General features: G+C 36.0%; 1 protein-coding gene across 1 annotated transcript; it reads right to left on the bottom strand.

Annotated features, from left to right (window-relative positions):
- Positions 1-12,194: 12,194 nt before the first annotated feature.
- On the bottom strand, positions 12,195-13,139 carry LOC122891096 (olfactory receptor 6C74). Its single transcript, XM_044226502.1, has one exon. The coding sequence runs from the start codon at positions 13,131-13,133 to the stop codon at positions 12,195-12,197; it is 939 nt and encodes a 312-aa protein (XP_044082437.1). The 5' UTR covers positions 13,134-13,139.
- Positions 13,140-15,074: the final 1,935 nt, after the last annotated feature.

A 15,074-nucleotide genomic window follows, 5' to 3' on the forward strand; every position in this document is an offset into this window, starting at 1 on the left:
TTGGTAATGAAGAAGTCAAACTCTCTCTCTTCACAGATGACATGATTCTTTATATGGAAAACCCAAAAGACTCCACCCCCAAACTACTAGAACTCATACAGCAATTCAGCAACGTGGCAGGATACAAAGTCAATGTGCAGAAATCAGTGGCTTTCTTATACACTAACAATGAAAATACAGAAAGGGAAATTAGAGAATCGATTCCATTTACTATAGCACCAAGAACCATAAGATACCTGGGAATCAACCTAACAAAAGAGGTAAAGAATCTGTACCTGAGGAACTACAGAACACTCATGAAGGAAATTGAAGAATACACAAAAAATATGGAAGACCATTCCATGCTCTTGGATCAGAAGAATAAACATTGTTAAAATGTCTATACTTCCTAGAGCAATCTATACTTTTAATGCCATTCCGATCAAAATTCCACCGGTATTCTTCAAAAAGCTGGAGCAAATAATCCAGAAATTTGTATGGAATCAGAAGAGACCCCAAATCGCTAAGGAAATGTTGAAAAACAAAAATAAAACTGGGGGCATCACATTACCTGATTTCAAGCCTTATTACAAAGCTGTGATCACCAAGACAGCATGGTACTGGCATAAAAACACATAGACCAGTGGAACAGAGTAGAGAGCCCAGATATGGACACTCAACTCTATGGTCAGTTAATCTTCAACAAAACAGGAAAAAATATACAGTGGAAAAAAGACAGTCTCTTCAATAAATGGTGCTGGGAAAACTGGACAGCTATAAGTAGAAGAATGAAACTCGACCATTCTCTTACACCGTACAACTCAAAATGGATAAAAGACCTCAACATGAGACAGGAATCCATCAGAATCCTAGAGGAGAACATAGGCAGTAATCTCTTCAATATCAGCCAAAGCAACTTCTTTCAAGATATGTCTCCATAGGCAAAAGAAACAAGAGCAAATATAAACTTTTGGGACTTCATCAAAATCAAAAGCTTCTGCACAGCAAAGGAAACAGTCAACAAAACAAAGAGGCAACCCATGGAATGGGAGAAGATATTTGCAAGTGACAGTACAGACAAAAGGTTTATATCCAGGATCTATAATGAACTCCTCAAACTCAACAACCATGAAACAGACAATCATATCAAAAAAAAGGGCAGAAGACACGAGACAGGCAAACATATCAAAAAATGGGCAGAAGATATGAACAGACACTTCTCCAATCAAGACATACAAATGGCTATCATGCACATGAAAAAATGTTCATCATCATTAGCCCTCAGGGAGATTCAAATTAAAACCACATTGAGATATCACCTTACACTAGTTAGAATGGCCAAAATTAACAAAACAGGAAACAACATGTGTTAGAGAGGATGTGTAGAAAGGGGAACCCTCTTAAACTGTTGGTGGGAATGCAGGTTGGTGCAGCCTCTTTGGAGAACAGTTGGAGATTCCTCAAGAAATTAAAAATAGAGCTTCCCTATGACCCTGCAATTGCACTCCTGGGTATTTACCCCAAAGACACAGATGTCGTGAAAAGAAGGGCCATCTGTACCCCAATGTTTATAGCAGCAATGGCCACAGTCGCCAAACTATGGAAAGAACCAAGATGCCCTTCAACGGATGAATGGATAAGGAAGATGTGGTCCATATACACTATGGAGTATTATGCCTCCATCAGAAAGGATGAATACCCAACTTTTGTAGCAACGTGGACGGGACTGGAAGAGATTATGCTGAGTGAAATAAGTCAAGCAGAGAGAGTCTATTATCACATGGTTTCACTTATTTGTGGAGCATAACAAATAGCATGGAGGACAAAGGGCGTTAGAGAGGAGAATGGAATTTGGGTAAATTGGAAGGGGAGGTGAACCATGAGAGACTATGGACTCTGAAAAACAGTCTGGGGGGTTTGAAGTGGTGGGGGTGTGGGAGGTTGGGGTACCAGGTGGTGGGTATTATAGAGGGCACGGATTGCATGGAGCACTGGGTGTGGTGAAAAAATAATGAATACTGTTTTTTCTGAAAATAAATAAAGAATTTTAAAAAAAGCAGATTTGTTTATATATACAATGGAATATTACTCAGCTATCAGAAAGCATGAATACCCACTATTTATATTGACATGGATAGAACTAGAGGGGATTATACTAAGTGAAATAAGTCAAGCAAATAAAGACAATTATCATATGGTTTCACTCATATGTGGAACTTAAGGAATAGCATGGAGGACCACAGAGGAAAGGAAGGAAAACTGAATGGGAATACAGTATTTTTAATATACTTCTAAGGGGAAAAATCTGACAAATCTCTTATAAAATGCTGCAAATTCACATAAGTATGTTCCTCTCTTGTCTATCTGATTAATCTGCAGGTCTCTTTTATCACTCCCAAGATGCCAGTCACAGTTTTCTCCAAAGGGATGCAAGCCAATGACTAGCCTTTACACAAGTAAAAACTCAAGAGTGCCTGAGCTCTCCTAGAAAAAGTTTATAATTTTGGAGGTTGGCAGCCAAATTAAACATGCATCATTCAGATTACAGGTTAGTAAGGCCTCTGACATAGCTTTCAGCTGGGTCCCAGGGCTCCCAATTCAAATGTGTTATTGGAGGGACTGCTTAAGTATATTTAATCCAGTCTGTCTTGTTCAAGCCATCAGCTACATGACATTTGTCTGTTCCATTATATGACTTAAAAAAGGGGTGAGAAAGGACTTGGAAGTGTTTTGTCTGACTAAAATAAAAATAAAAAACATAAGAAAGAACACATATTGGTGAGGATGTGGAGAAAAAGGTACCCTTGTACACTGTTGGTGGGAATACAAACCAGGGCAGCCACAGTGGAAAACACTATGGAGATTCCTCAAAAAAATTAAAAATAGAACCACCATATGACCCAGTAATTCCACAACTGGATACTTACCCAAAGAATTTAAAAATATTAATTTGGAAAGATATTTGTTTACTGCAGGACTCTTTACAAATAGCCAAATTGTGGAAGCAACACAACCTGAGTATCCACTGATAGATGAGTGGATAAAGAAGATATAATTATCTATTATCTATCTATTGATCATCTATCTATCTATCTAATCTATCTTCAATTGAATATGCATATACAATAGAATATTACTTAGTCATAAAAAAGAATGGAATCTTGTCATTTGCAAAAGGACAGATCTAGAGGATATAATGCTAAGTGAAATAAATCAGTCAGAGAAAGACAAATACCATATGATTTCACTCATATGTGGAATTTAAGAAACAAACAAAAAAAGAGACAAACCAAAAGGAGGCTCTTAACTATAAAGAATAAATGGATGGTTATCAGAGGGGAGGTGAGTGGAGGGATGGGTGAAATAGGTGAAGGGGACTAAGAGTACACCTATTGTGATGAACAATGAAGAATGTATACAATTAATGAATCACTTATATTGTACACCTAAAATGAATATTTCACTGTATGCTAAATTAAAAAAAATATTTGAAAAGAAGTATTTTGCCCAAGGGTGAAGGTAGGTGGGTGGGGTGACTAGGAAGAGCTAGAGTGGTCCCCTATTATCTCTTTTATCCTCACAGAACCCTGGTAGAGGATGGCTTACCTAAAAGTCAAGCAAATTTAAAGTTCTTGTGCTTAAGTATTTGTTTTTTGGAGAAAGGCTTCAGGGACAGTTCTTAGTGACAAAGATCATTAATAGTCTCCTGAGGTCTAAAGTGTCTTCTTGCCTGATAACAGGTTTTCTCTCTCTCTCCACTTTCACAAAATCTGAGGAGTCCATTCCGGAGCTATAATTTCATCTTGTTTCCAGTTATACCCTACTAACACTCAGACCTTTCATCTAGAGGAATCTGGTACATAAGGGACAAGGACAATTTTATAAAACTTATCCAGAATTAAGCTAGAATCTACTAGAACCCTTGTGTCCATATTACCACCTGAATGTGTACCAACCAAACTGATTTGAGTTTGTTAAAGCAATAATAAAACCATGTATTTGGTGATATTATTACATTTATTAAATTGTACCTTAAGTTCCTGTAACTGTGACAGTTTCTTAAGACATTTCTTATTTTGATAATCTAGACAATTTTGAGAAGTTCTTGTCAGGCATTTTCTAGAAACTCCCTTTATTGGAATTTGTCAGGATTATCTGTTCTGGATACCTTCAGGTAACAGAGGAAGGGAATACCTACCCAGATCTATATACACAACTGCGGATTTGCAGATGTATCCTTTTGTATCTATGTTAAGCTACTCATGAATTCATACTAATATCTTCAACTTTAACCCAATATCTCATGACTTATTCTACCTTTGTCCTCTTGGTCCAACAGTGAAAGAATGGCTCCTACCATGTGCCAATGACTTAATTTTTAAATTGCAATAAAAATGTATAGTAGGAATGAAATTTATCAACTAGAGTAGACTTATGACTTGAGTCTTACTAATTCACTCATTTCCACACGTAGTTTTAGTACCTTTTCCTCTCTTTCGTTCAGTGAGTTTGTTTCATACATTCTTAATCCTGTTAAATCCTTCTGCATTCCATTTTAAGATCCTGGATTTATTTATTTATTTTTTTAATTTGAACACATTAGAGTTATTCTTTGTGTTGTAAGGCTCTACTTGTTTTGATAACTGTTGTGTGATACCTGTCTTTATAGTGTCATATTAAATCACTTTACTACCTTAAAAAAATCAACTGTGCTTCTGCTGTAATCCTCCAGCTCCAAAGTTCTGGCAATCACTGATCTGTTTACTTTCTCTATAAATTTTTCTCTTCCAGAATAGCATATAAGTTCAATCACACACTATATAACCTTTTAAGGCTGCCAAATTTCACTTAATAGTAGCTACTTTCAATCCTACCTCCTGACCCTCAGGCTAATTAAAATGTAGAAGTGTCGTAACTCTTCACTTACCACCCATGCAAGAGTATCTACAATTGGATGAGGAATATTGCATATTCCTAATCTTGCCCATGGAAGGCCCCTGTACTCTTTCAGAGAACTATATCTCTTCTAGCAATTTTTCTTCTTCAACCAAGCTGTTAAGAACTGAGAAGGATATAATAGGTCAGCCAGCTACAGTTTCATAGATTCTGGCAAAAAGCATGAGACTGCTGAGTCAGAGACAACAGACATTAATTACTACCGACAGCATGGCCAGTGGCATAAACCTCATGTTTGCCACAGTTCCTCTTGCCTCCAAATCCCCACAAGGGGTGAAGCAGAGAGGACTCACATGGATGCTGCACACACAATAGGTCTGTGTAACAACTGAGAAACCCTGAGCTTAGAAAAATCCCAATATTTTAAACAGGGTCCAGCAAACCTTCCAGTCTTGCTCAGTGTAGGACATTATCTTAATTCTAATCAGGAAAAAAAAAAAAAACAACTGCTGTCTTGCCTTGAAGAATAAATGATCTCTCTCTCCATTGCTGAATGATATAAAAACAAATGTAAAAGTAATGTAGAGCAAGAACTAATACAAGCTATGTCGAAAGTCTATGGAAAATTGGCACTCAACAGTCATGACTGCACAGCTGCAAGAAATGCACTCTTAAGGAGAATTTTTTTTTTAATTAGTATCTGAACTTGAAATATTTGAAAACAGTAAGAAGATAAAATAAGATATCAGGAATCCTTGGCATCAGGGATTGATGAGTTACTTAGATTATCACTTAGAATGAAGCTTGTATGCTGAGTGAAATAAGTCAAGCAGAGAAAGTCAATTATCACATGGTTTCACTTACCTGTGGAGCATAAGGAATAACATGGAGGACAGTAGGAGAAGGAAAGGAAAAGTGAATTGGGGTAAATCAGAGGGGGAGATGAATCATGAGAGACTATGGAAACAAACTGAGGGTTTGGACGGGAGGGGTTTGGTGGGAGAGGTCAGCCTGGTGGTGGGTATTAAGGAGGGCACATATTGCAAGGAGCACTGGCTGTGGTGTATAAACAATGAATCTTGGAACACTGAAAAAATTTTAAAAAATTTTAAAATTAAAAAAAAAGAAAAACAACAAAAACTTGTATTGGGAAACCTGTGTGGCTCAATCAGTTAAGCAACTCCTTTGGCTCAGGTCATGATCCCAGGCTCCTGGGATTGAGCCTTGCATTGGGGTCCCTGCTCAGCTGGGAGTCTGCTTCTCCCTCTCTCTTTTCCCCTCCCCCTGCTTATGCTCACTCTCTCTCTTTCTCTCAAATAAATAAACAAATTCTTTAAAAAAAAGAAAGACGCTTGCATGAAAGGATAACCTTTTTTCAATGTAAATGGAGATGATACAGAGCAATATGATAAACATGTGAAATATATTTATTATCATGAATATCTATGATGGCTACAACTAATAAGGCTTTTGACACATTTGAAAGTTGTTAAGAGAATAAATCTTAAAAGGTCTCATCGCAAGAAAAAAATGTAACCGTGTATGGTGACAGATGGTAACTAGACTTATTGTGGTGATGATTTTGCTGTGTATATAACCATAAGTGACTCAATCTCACAAAACAAACTGAGGGATGCTGGGGGGTTGGGGGAAGAGGGATGGGGTTATGGACATTGGGGAGGGTCTGTGCTATGGTGAGTGCTGTGAAGTGTGTAAACTTGGTGATTCACATACCTGTACCCCGGGGGATAAAAATATATGTTTATAAAAAATTAAAAATTTAATTAAAAAAATTGTATCTAAATATGAAATCATTATGTTTTATACCTAAAACCAATAGAGTGTTATATGTCAATAACACCTCAATTGAAAAGAAGATCAGAGCCTACATTTGTTTTCAGTAACAAAAGGCTATAAGAGATAATAAATTTCTTGAGGGAAACTCAAGAGAAACCATGAGAACTCCATGGTTTGCTGAGTATAAGTCGATCTAAGAATTTAAAGCCACAAACTTGTCATTTTCTTTCTCTCTATATAGTTAGATATAACCTTATTGCCTTGTAATATGATCATGAATATATTTCACATGCTTATAGGCTAAATTCAAACCTCAAAAGAGAAAACTTACATAACAAAAAGTATTATAGTAATTGTTCTAGTCCATTTGGACTACTATAACAAAATATCAGAAGATTGTGTGTCATACATACAAAGAAATGTATCTCACACGGTTCTGAAGCATGGAAAACTGAGATCATAGTGATAGTGTGGGCAGATAAAGGCCTTCTTCCAGTTTGGTGTTTTCTCATTGTATGCTTACATGGTGGAAGGAGGAGGACAGAATTCTCTGAGGTCCTTTCTATAAGAGCACTAATCCTATTGGTGGGCTTCACCCCATTATCTAACCACCTCCCAAAGTCCTGTCTCCTAATACCATCACCTTTGGGAGTTAGAATTTCAAAATATGAATCTTGGGGTATATATTAAGACTATAGCATGGGGTGTCTGGGTGGCTCAGTGGGTTGAAGCCTCTGCCTTCGGCTCAGGTCATGATCCCAGGGTCCTGGGATCGAGTCCCACGTCAGGCTCCTTGCTCGGCAGGGAGCCTGCTTCTCCCTCTGCCTCTGCCTGCCTCTCTGTCTGCCTGTGCTCACTCACTCTCTCTCCCTCTGTCTCTGACAAATAAATAAAAATCTTTAAAAAAATTGTGTGATATGCTTTAGTTTGAAAAAGACATCCTGCTGCTCTAAGTCTAAAATAAATAGACAATCCATTAAGTTCCTATTTGACCTATATAATTGAAAGAACTATAGTTTGGGTGAAAGGAAGGATGATAAAGTGATCTAATGATGTTAGACTCCTTATCCAAATAAAGACTTCAGTGAGTTCATAGAGCCAGAACCCATGAAGGAAGTTATCCTTGGGGAAGAGTCATACATTGATATTAATATCTTAATCTCCTTCCAGTTTTCCTAAAAGTGCATAAATCCTTTTGTCAGGAGAACTATCTACTGAAAAGGGTAAAATTTGGAACTTTCTGGAATTGTTTCACCTCATCTCTGAGCTAATCTTAATTATAATGATGATAGAATGCAGGGTACACACTTATTAGAGTGGAGAATAATAGGGGTGGAGAAAATTTTATTGATAAGTGGCAGTCATGTGTTGGTCTCATTTACATTGATTCTACTGCATGTGAAAAATCATCCTGATACATTGTTAAAACAGATATACTCAGGACCAAGTAGAAAGCCATGGAGTTCACCTTCATAAACAAATAATAAATCAACGCATCTTTCCCTGGCAAAACTGCAGTACTTGGTACTACCATCAAATACTTTAAAAAATGATGCAGGTATGGTGATCCATTCCACATACCCATTTAATTCAAACATTTGCCTTCCCTACCCCAGGCAAATTTTAGAGGGTAATAGTAGATTCATATGCTGAGTTAGGTGGTCACACCAAATGCAACTGTGTTTTAAGTTACAGCCATTTCTTAGACATGAACAGACACTTCTCCAATGAAGACCTACAAATGGTTATCAAACACATGAAAAAATGCCCATCATCACTAGCCATCAGGGAGATTCAAATTAAAACCACATCTAGATACCACCTTTACACCAGTTAGAATGGCCAAAATTAGCAAGACGAGAAATAACGTGTGTTGTAGAGGATGTGGAGAAAGGGGAACCCTCTTACACTGTTGGTGGGAAAGCAAGTTGGTGCAGCCTCTTTGGAGAACAGTGTGGAGATTTCTTAAGAAATAAAAAATAGAGCTTCCCTATGACCCTGCAATTGCACTCCTGGGTATTTACCCCAAAGATACAGATGTTGTGAAAAGAAGGGCCATCTGTACCCCAATGTTTATAGCAGCAATGGCCACGGTCGCCAAACTGTGGAAAGAACCAAGATGACTGTCAAAGGATGAATGGATAAGGAAGATGTGGTCCATATACACTATGGAGTATTATGCCTCCATCAGAAAGGATGAATACCCAACTTCTGTATCAACATGGATGGGACTGGAAGAGATTATGCTGAGTGAAATAAGTCAAGCAGAGAGAGTCAATTATCATATGGCTTCACTTGCTTGTGGAGCATAGCACACATAAGATAGCACACGGAGGACATGGGGAGATGGAGAGGAGAAGGGAGTTGAGGGAAATTGGAAGGGGAGATGAACCATGAGAGGCTATGGACTCTGAAAAACAATCTGAGGGTTTTGAAGGGGTGAGGAGTGGGAAATTGGGGAAGCCATGTGGTGGGTATTATAAGGGCACATTGCATGGAGCACTGGGTGTGGTGCATAAATAATGAATTCTGTTGTGCTGAAAAGAAATTTAAAAAAAGAAACAATATTGGCAGTAAATACTGAGTTATTTAACTTTAGATATGTTTTTGGATTAATAGAACATAACAGATTGCTTGCATCACCTTGAAATAGTAAAACATATAAGAAAGCAGACATTCATCCTTGCTTTAGGGGCATCTCCGGTCTTTTGTTATTATTTAGACCCTGGGTAAGCAAACCAAAATCTGCAGTACAAGCCCACAGGCTGTTTTTGTACAGTCTTCAATCTAAGAATGGTTTTTACATTTGAAAGTTCAGAAGAGGAAGGAGGAGGAGGTTGAAGGAGTAGGGAGGATAGGAGAATGAAGGAAGCATATAATGGTATGTTAAGATATATTTTAAGAAATGTATCAGGGACTCAGAACTTCTCAGGAGAAGTATTTTTTAAAATATACATTAGGAGAAATATACGATTTTATTTACAAGTAGACATATTCCAGTTTTCTCTTTTATATGATAACAAATACCTATCAATCGTATAAGGTTTCATGAAGATATTTCTCTATCATTCTGTTCCAAAATACAGAGTATTTTATTTACTTTTTTAATTTAAATTCAATTAGCCAATATATGTACATCATCAGTTTCTGATGTAGTGTTCAATGACTGCATATAACACCCAGTGCTCATCACATCATGTGCCATCCTTAATGCATGGTATCTTAACAGTATGTGAAAAAGTAACCAGTTTTCAAAATAGAGTTAAAATAAGCAAAAGAAATTTAGAAATTGATTGTTCAAAATTATTTCCATAGTTATTTTTAATGAAGATTATATAAGCTCAATAATTACAAAAATGCTCATCCACCCATTTGGAAAACTTAGAATTATTATAATCTCTATTAAAATATTTCAAATAAAAACGTTCTGTGCACTTTTAAAAGTGTTTATATAAAAATAAAAGTTTAAACAAAGAGGCAACCCACGGAATGGGAGAAGATATTTGCAAACGACAGTACAGACAAAAGGTTTATATCCAGGATCTATAAAGAAATCCTCAAACTCAACACACACAAAACAGACAATCATATCATAAAATGGGCAGAAGATATGGACAGACACTTCTCCAACGAAGACATACAAATGGCTACCAGACACATGAAAAAATGTTCATCATCACTAGCCCTCAGGGAGATTCAAATTAAAACCACATCGAGATATCACCCTACACCAGTTAGAATGGCCAAAATTAGCAAGACAGGAAACAACATGTGTTGGAGGGGATGTGGAGAAAGGGGAACCCTCTTCCACTGTTGGTGGGAATGCAAGTTGGTGCAGCCTCTTTGGAGAACAGTATGGAGATTCCTTAAGAGATTAAAAATAGAGCTTCCTTATGACCCTGCAATTGCACTACTGGGTATTTACCCCAAAGATACAGATGTCGTGAAAAAAAGGGCCATCTGTACCCCAATGTTTATAGCAGCAATGGCCACAGTCGCCAAACTATGGAAAGAACCAAGATGCCCTTCAATGGACGAATGGATAAGGAAGATGTGGTCCATATACATTATGGAGTATTATGCCTCCATCAGAAAGGATGAATACCCAACTTTTGTAGCAACATGGATGGGACTGGAAGAGATTATACTGAGTGAAATAAGTCAAGCAGAGAGAGTCAATTATCATATGGTTTCACTTATTTGTGGAGCATAACAAATAGCATGGAGGACATGGGGAGTTAGAGAGGAGAAGGGAGTTGGGGGAAATTGGAAGGGGAGGTGAACCATGAAAGACTATGGACTCTGTAAAACAATCTGAGGGTTTTGGAAGGGGCGGGGAGTCGGAGGTCGGGGTACCAGGTGGTGGGTATTATAGAGGGCACGGATTGCATGGAGACTGGGTGTGGTGCAAAAATAATGAATACTGTTATGCTGAAAATAAAAAAATAAATAAGAAAAAATGAAAAAAAATGTTTAGGCAGCAGATTAACATTAAAGCAGACAGAATTGTAGTAATTCAATATCAAAAACAAATTCAAATAGGACAGAAGAATATTGTCACTTTCACTCCTTTTGATGTGAGCAACATGCATTGTGAAGCATTAGTTTTGAACTATGAAGACCCTTCTAAGTACCATGTTCAGAGAGGCTTAGGATAGACTTTCTTATAACTTATCACATAATAAACTGATATTTACAAATATAATAATATATGTTTTATGAAATTGCATCTTATAGTGGTACCATTAACATTAAAATTAATTTATATCATACAGTAGTGTTATAAAATACATTGATTCTTTTGCCTAATGTCCTTGCTTAATTTCTATTTTTCTATTAATATGTTTATTCTGTACTATAGTGAATGTATAATTTATAAACAAATGTACATATACTGTGAAATTGGTTTTGTTTGTGTTTTTTTTTTACTGGTACAGTATATATGATAAAGAATAATAATAATTAGCAAAATAAATTTACAAATTAATTATCTAAAATGACTGCCATGACCTCGATTTACAGAAACAAAAAAATTCTACATTATTTAAGGATATAGTAGTTAGTGATTCAGTATCTCTAAGAGTTATAGATCAATTCCCGTTTTTTATTTTGCCTTGAGCCAGTGACAATTTGAGGGTTTCTAGAAATATGTGTTTTTTAGCTAAGTTTTACAAATTTAGGTGGTATATTAACTCTATATAGAATATGTGTAAAATAGAATCTCTGAATTCCAGAACAGTGGAAAAACCATGGAAAAATTAAAGTCTAATTTTGTCTTCCTCTTAGAGAACTTTTAGAAGAAATAGATAAAAGCACCAAATAAAAAGGCACATTATTTTGGCCTAAATAAGGGACAGATAAAGAGAGAGAATTAGGCTTTGGAGATTAATCAGGCCACCATGAAAATTATAATAAGAAAAATAGTTACTATTATTTCAAATATAAGCATTGAAGAGTTCTGTGAAGCACTTTATCCTTCTTGCTTTATTTTACTCATAACCTCAGTAATATCCTAAAATGATTCACTTCACTGAGAAAATCTCAATCTTTTTGATCACGTGCTTAAAAGCATCTTGCACTTGTTTGTTTCTCAGTGTATAAATGAAGGGATTCAACATAGGGGTAACAGAGGTACTGAGCAGGGCTATCCCTTTATTTAAAGATACTCTGTCCTTTGCAGAGGGCTTCACATACATGAAAATGCAGCTGCCATATGAAATGGACACAACTACCATGTGAGAAGAACATGTAGAAAAGGCTTTCTTCCTCTGTTGAGAAGAAGGTATCTTCAGTATAGTCCTGATGATGTTTGCGTAGGAGAGAATCACTAATATCAGTGTAACCAGGAGGGTCAAAATGGCTGAGAGAAATGCCATTAAATCTATTACATCTGTGTCTGTGCAAGAGAGCTGTAATATAGGAGAAAAATCACAGAAGAAATGATCTATAGTGTTGTCTGCACAGAAATCTAGCTGGAGACCCACAAGGAGTGGTGGAACAATTACTATAAAACCAGCCAACCATGAAGCAAGGACCAACAAGTTGCAGACTCTGTCACTCATGATGGTGGTGTAATGCAGGGGTTTGCAGATGGCCACATAGCGGTCATAAGACATGGCAGCTAGAAGAAAAAATTCAATTGCACCCAAGACAATAGTAAAAAACAGCTGTGCTGCACAACTATTGTAAGAAATGGACTTATCACCTGTTGCCATACTGACAAGAAATCTGGGGATGCAGACAGTTGTGAATGAAATTTCTAAAAATGAGAAACTTCGGAGGAAGAAATACATGGGTGTCTTTAGATGGGAGTCCATTAGGGTGAGAGTGATTATGGTTAGATTCCCACTGACACTCAACATGTAGGTGAAAAGAAGGAGAAGAAAAATGACCACTTGTAATTGTGGATTATCAGTCAGTCCAAGAAGAATAAAAGTTGTTACTGTGCTGTGGTTTTTCATTGCTGACTTCAAAAAAAATAATAATTTAAAAAATAATAAAAAATGAGAAATAAAGGTTATAATCTTACATGAGATACCTATTTGCTTGAGATTGTCCATACATGTGTTGTTCCCGCCACCCAACCTCCTTCAGTGTTACGCTAGTCATCAGTAACAGCCTCTAAAACCTTGCTCATATAATTTGTACTCAAAATTTCACTGAGTGCAACTCTAGTATTTCATTTCTGAAGTGTCATAAATTCAGGCATTCCAAAAGGATAATATATGGTATATGAAAGTCATATAAAAAAAGAAACAAAGAAAAATCCAGAAAAATTGTCATAATATTTTAATTTGTGTCATCTGTAGTTGCAATTATTTTTCCAATCTATTTAGTTCAGATTAAGTTATTTTACACCATCAGGTAACTCATTCCTCTTTGCTAAACTTATCTCTTTCTCTGTTTATTACTCCTTATGATAGTATTCTGTAAATTAGATTTCAGCTGAGGACTCCCTGCCTTTTAGAAATCATAAACTTGACCTAAATACCTGAGTGGGGATTCAGTACTTTCACCAAACTTCTGCAAACTCTTCAAGATTGAAATTCTCCTGACCACTTTAGGTCTGTTTTCCTCTTTTTCCTGAAGACTTGGGTGTACTTGTGTCTCACTCACCCTGGTTATTCTTGTTTCTCTGATATGGACCCAAGTAGATAGGAAGTATATCCTCAGGCATGATGACTGTGTTGTTTATGTAGCATTCTTTATTTACTTTTGCAGTAACAGAGGAGGGTTCTAGAAAACAAGCCATTTAAAAAAGATGTTATCTACTCATACCTGATAGTTTGTTTTAGTGTCATTGCTCTGCATGGTTCCCCCTGTTACCATGGTAGCCTCTTCTCTCTTACTCATGTCCTTCCCCTTCTCTTCTCTTATCTTCTTGTTTTATGGTTAGCACCTTAAAATTCAGAATTTTATTAGCCTTTTCATTTTTTTCTTACTTTCCATCTTTTTCCAGACCATGCCTACATCCTCATGTTTATCATCTCAAAAGTATATCACCAATTTTTTCTGAAGCATGACCATATTTTCCTTAAGAAGAATGTCATGTCATACGTTATTTTAAACTTTTATATGTATTTTAAAGCTATTACATTTCACACAGTCCAGTTCAGGTATTAAAATATGTAGAGATATTTCCAATGGTTATAATAATTACAATATGACTAAGGTTTTTTTCTTCTTTTACTTCATTCCTTTCTTATATTTTTTCCTTTCTTTTCCCAGACTTCCCAATGTATAATTTTTCTAAAAATGTCTACATTCTGGTTATTTAAGCGCAATTTATACTCAGTGATTAAATTTTTGAAATCCAAGTTTGGTCTACTTTCTTTTTTTAAGGTTGGTCTATTTTTTAAGGTCCAAAGCATAAGAAAATGTCAGTCAACAAAGGATGAATTACATAGAGTACCAAATTATAAAGTTAAAAGTGAATTCATACATGCATACTCCCAAGCTAAATTTAAATTACAAAACTGCAAAAAAAAAAAAAAAACCCACACACAAAAACTAAAAAACTATTGTAAACTACTTGACATCATTATCTTCTTTTATCTCCAAATAAAATACTTGGTGAATGGCAATAAAATAGTCACGGTTTCTGACCATTTTTATAAGCCCAGGGACTTCTGTAACTACTTCCACAATTTATCAGTAAGGGAGAGGAGATTCCTTTGGGATATGAAACTGGATATTTTATGAAATGTTTAAATTCTATTGAATTCAATAAGAGGAAGCTTCTCAAATTTAGTACTAATTCATTTTTCCAATGTCATATTTTGCAATATTCATAATGATCCTGTATACCAAAAACATATGTAATTACAATTATCTGAGGAAAACAACATATTCATTTAATAAAATACATTTCTGAGATTCTTTTGAATGTTATGAAGGATATC

This window comes from Neovison vison, chromosome 12 (genome assembly GCF_020171115.1).
Source record: "Neovison vison isolate M4711 chromosome 12, ASM_NN_V1, whole genome shotgun sequence".
Classification (NCBI taxonomy): domain Eukaryota; kingdom Metazoa; phylum Chordata; class Mammalia; order Carnivora; family Mustelidae; genus Neogale; species Neogale vison.

Coding starts and splice junctions, on each gene's coding strand:
- LOC122891096 (XM_044226502.1), bottom strand. CDS start 13,133: ATGAAAAACCACAGCACAGTAACAACTTTTATTCTTCTTGGACTGACT.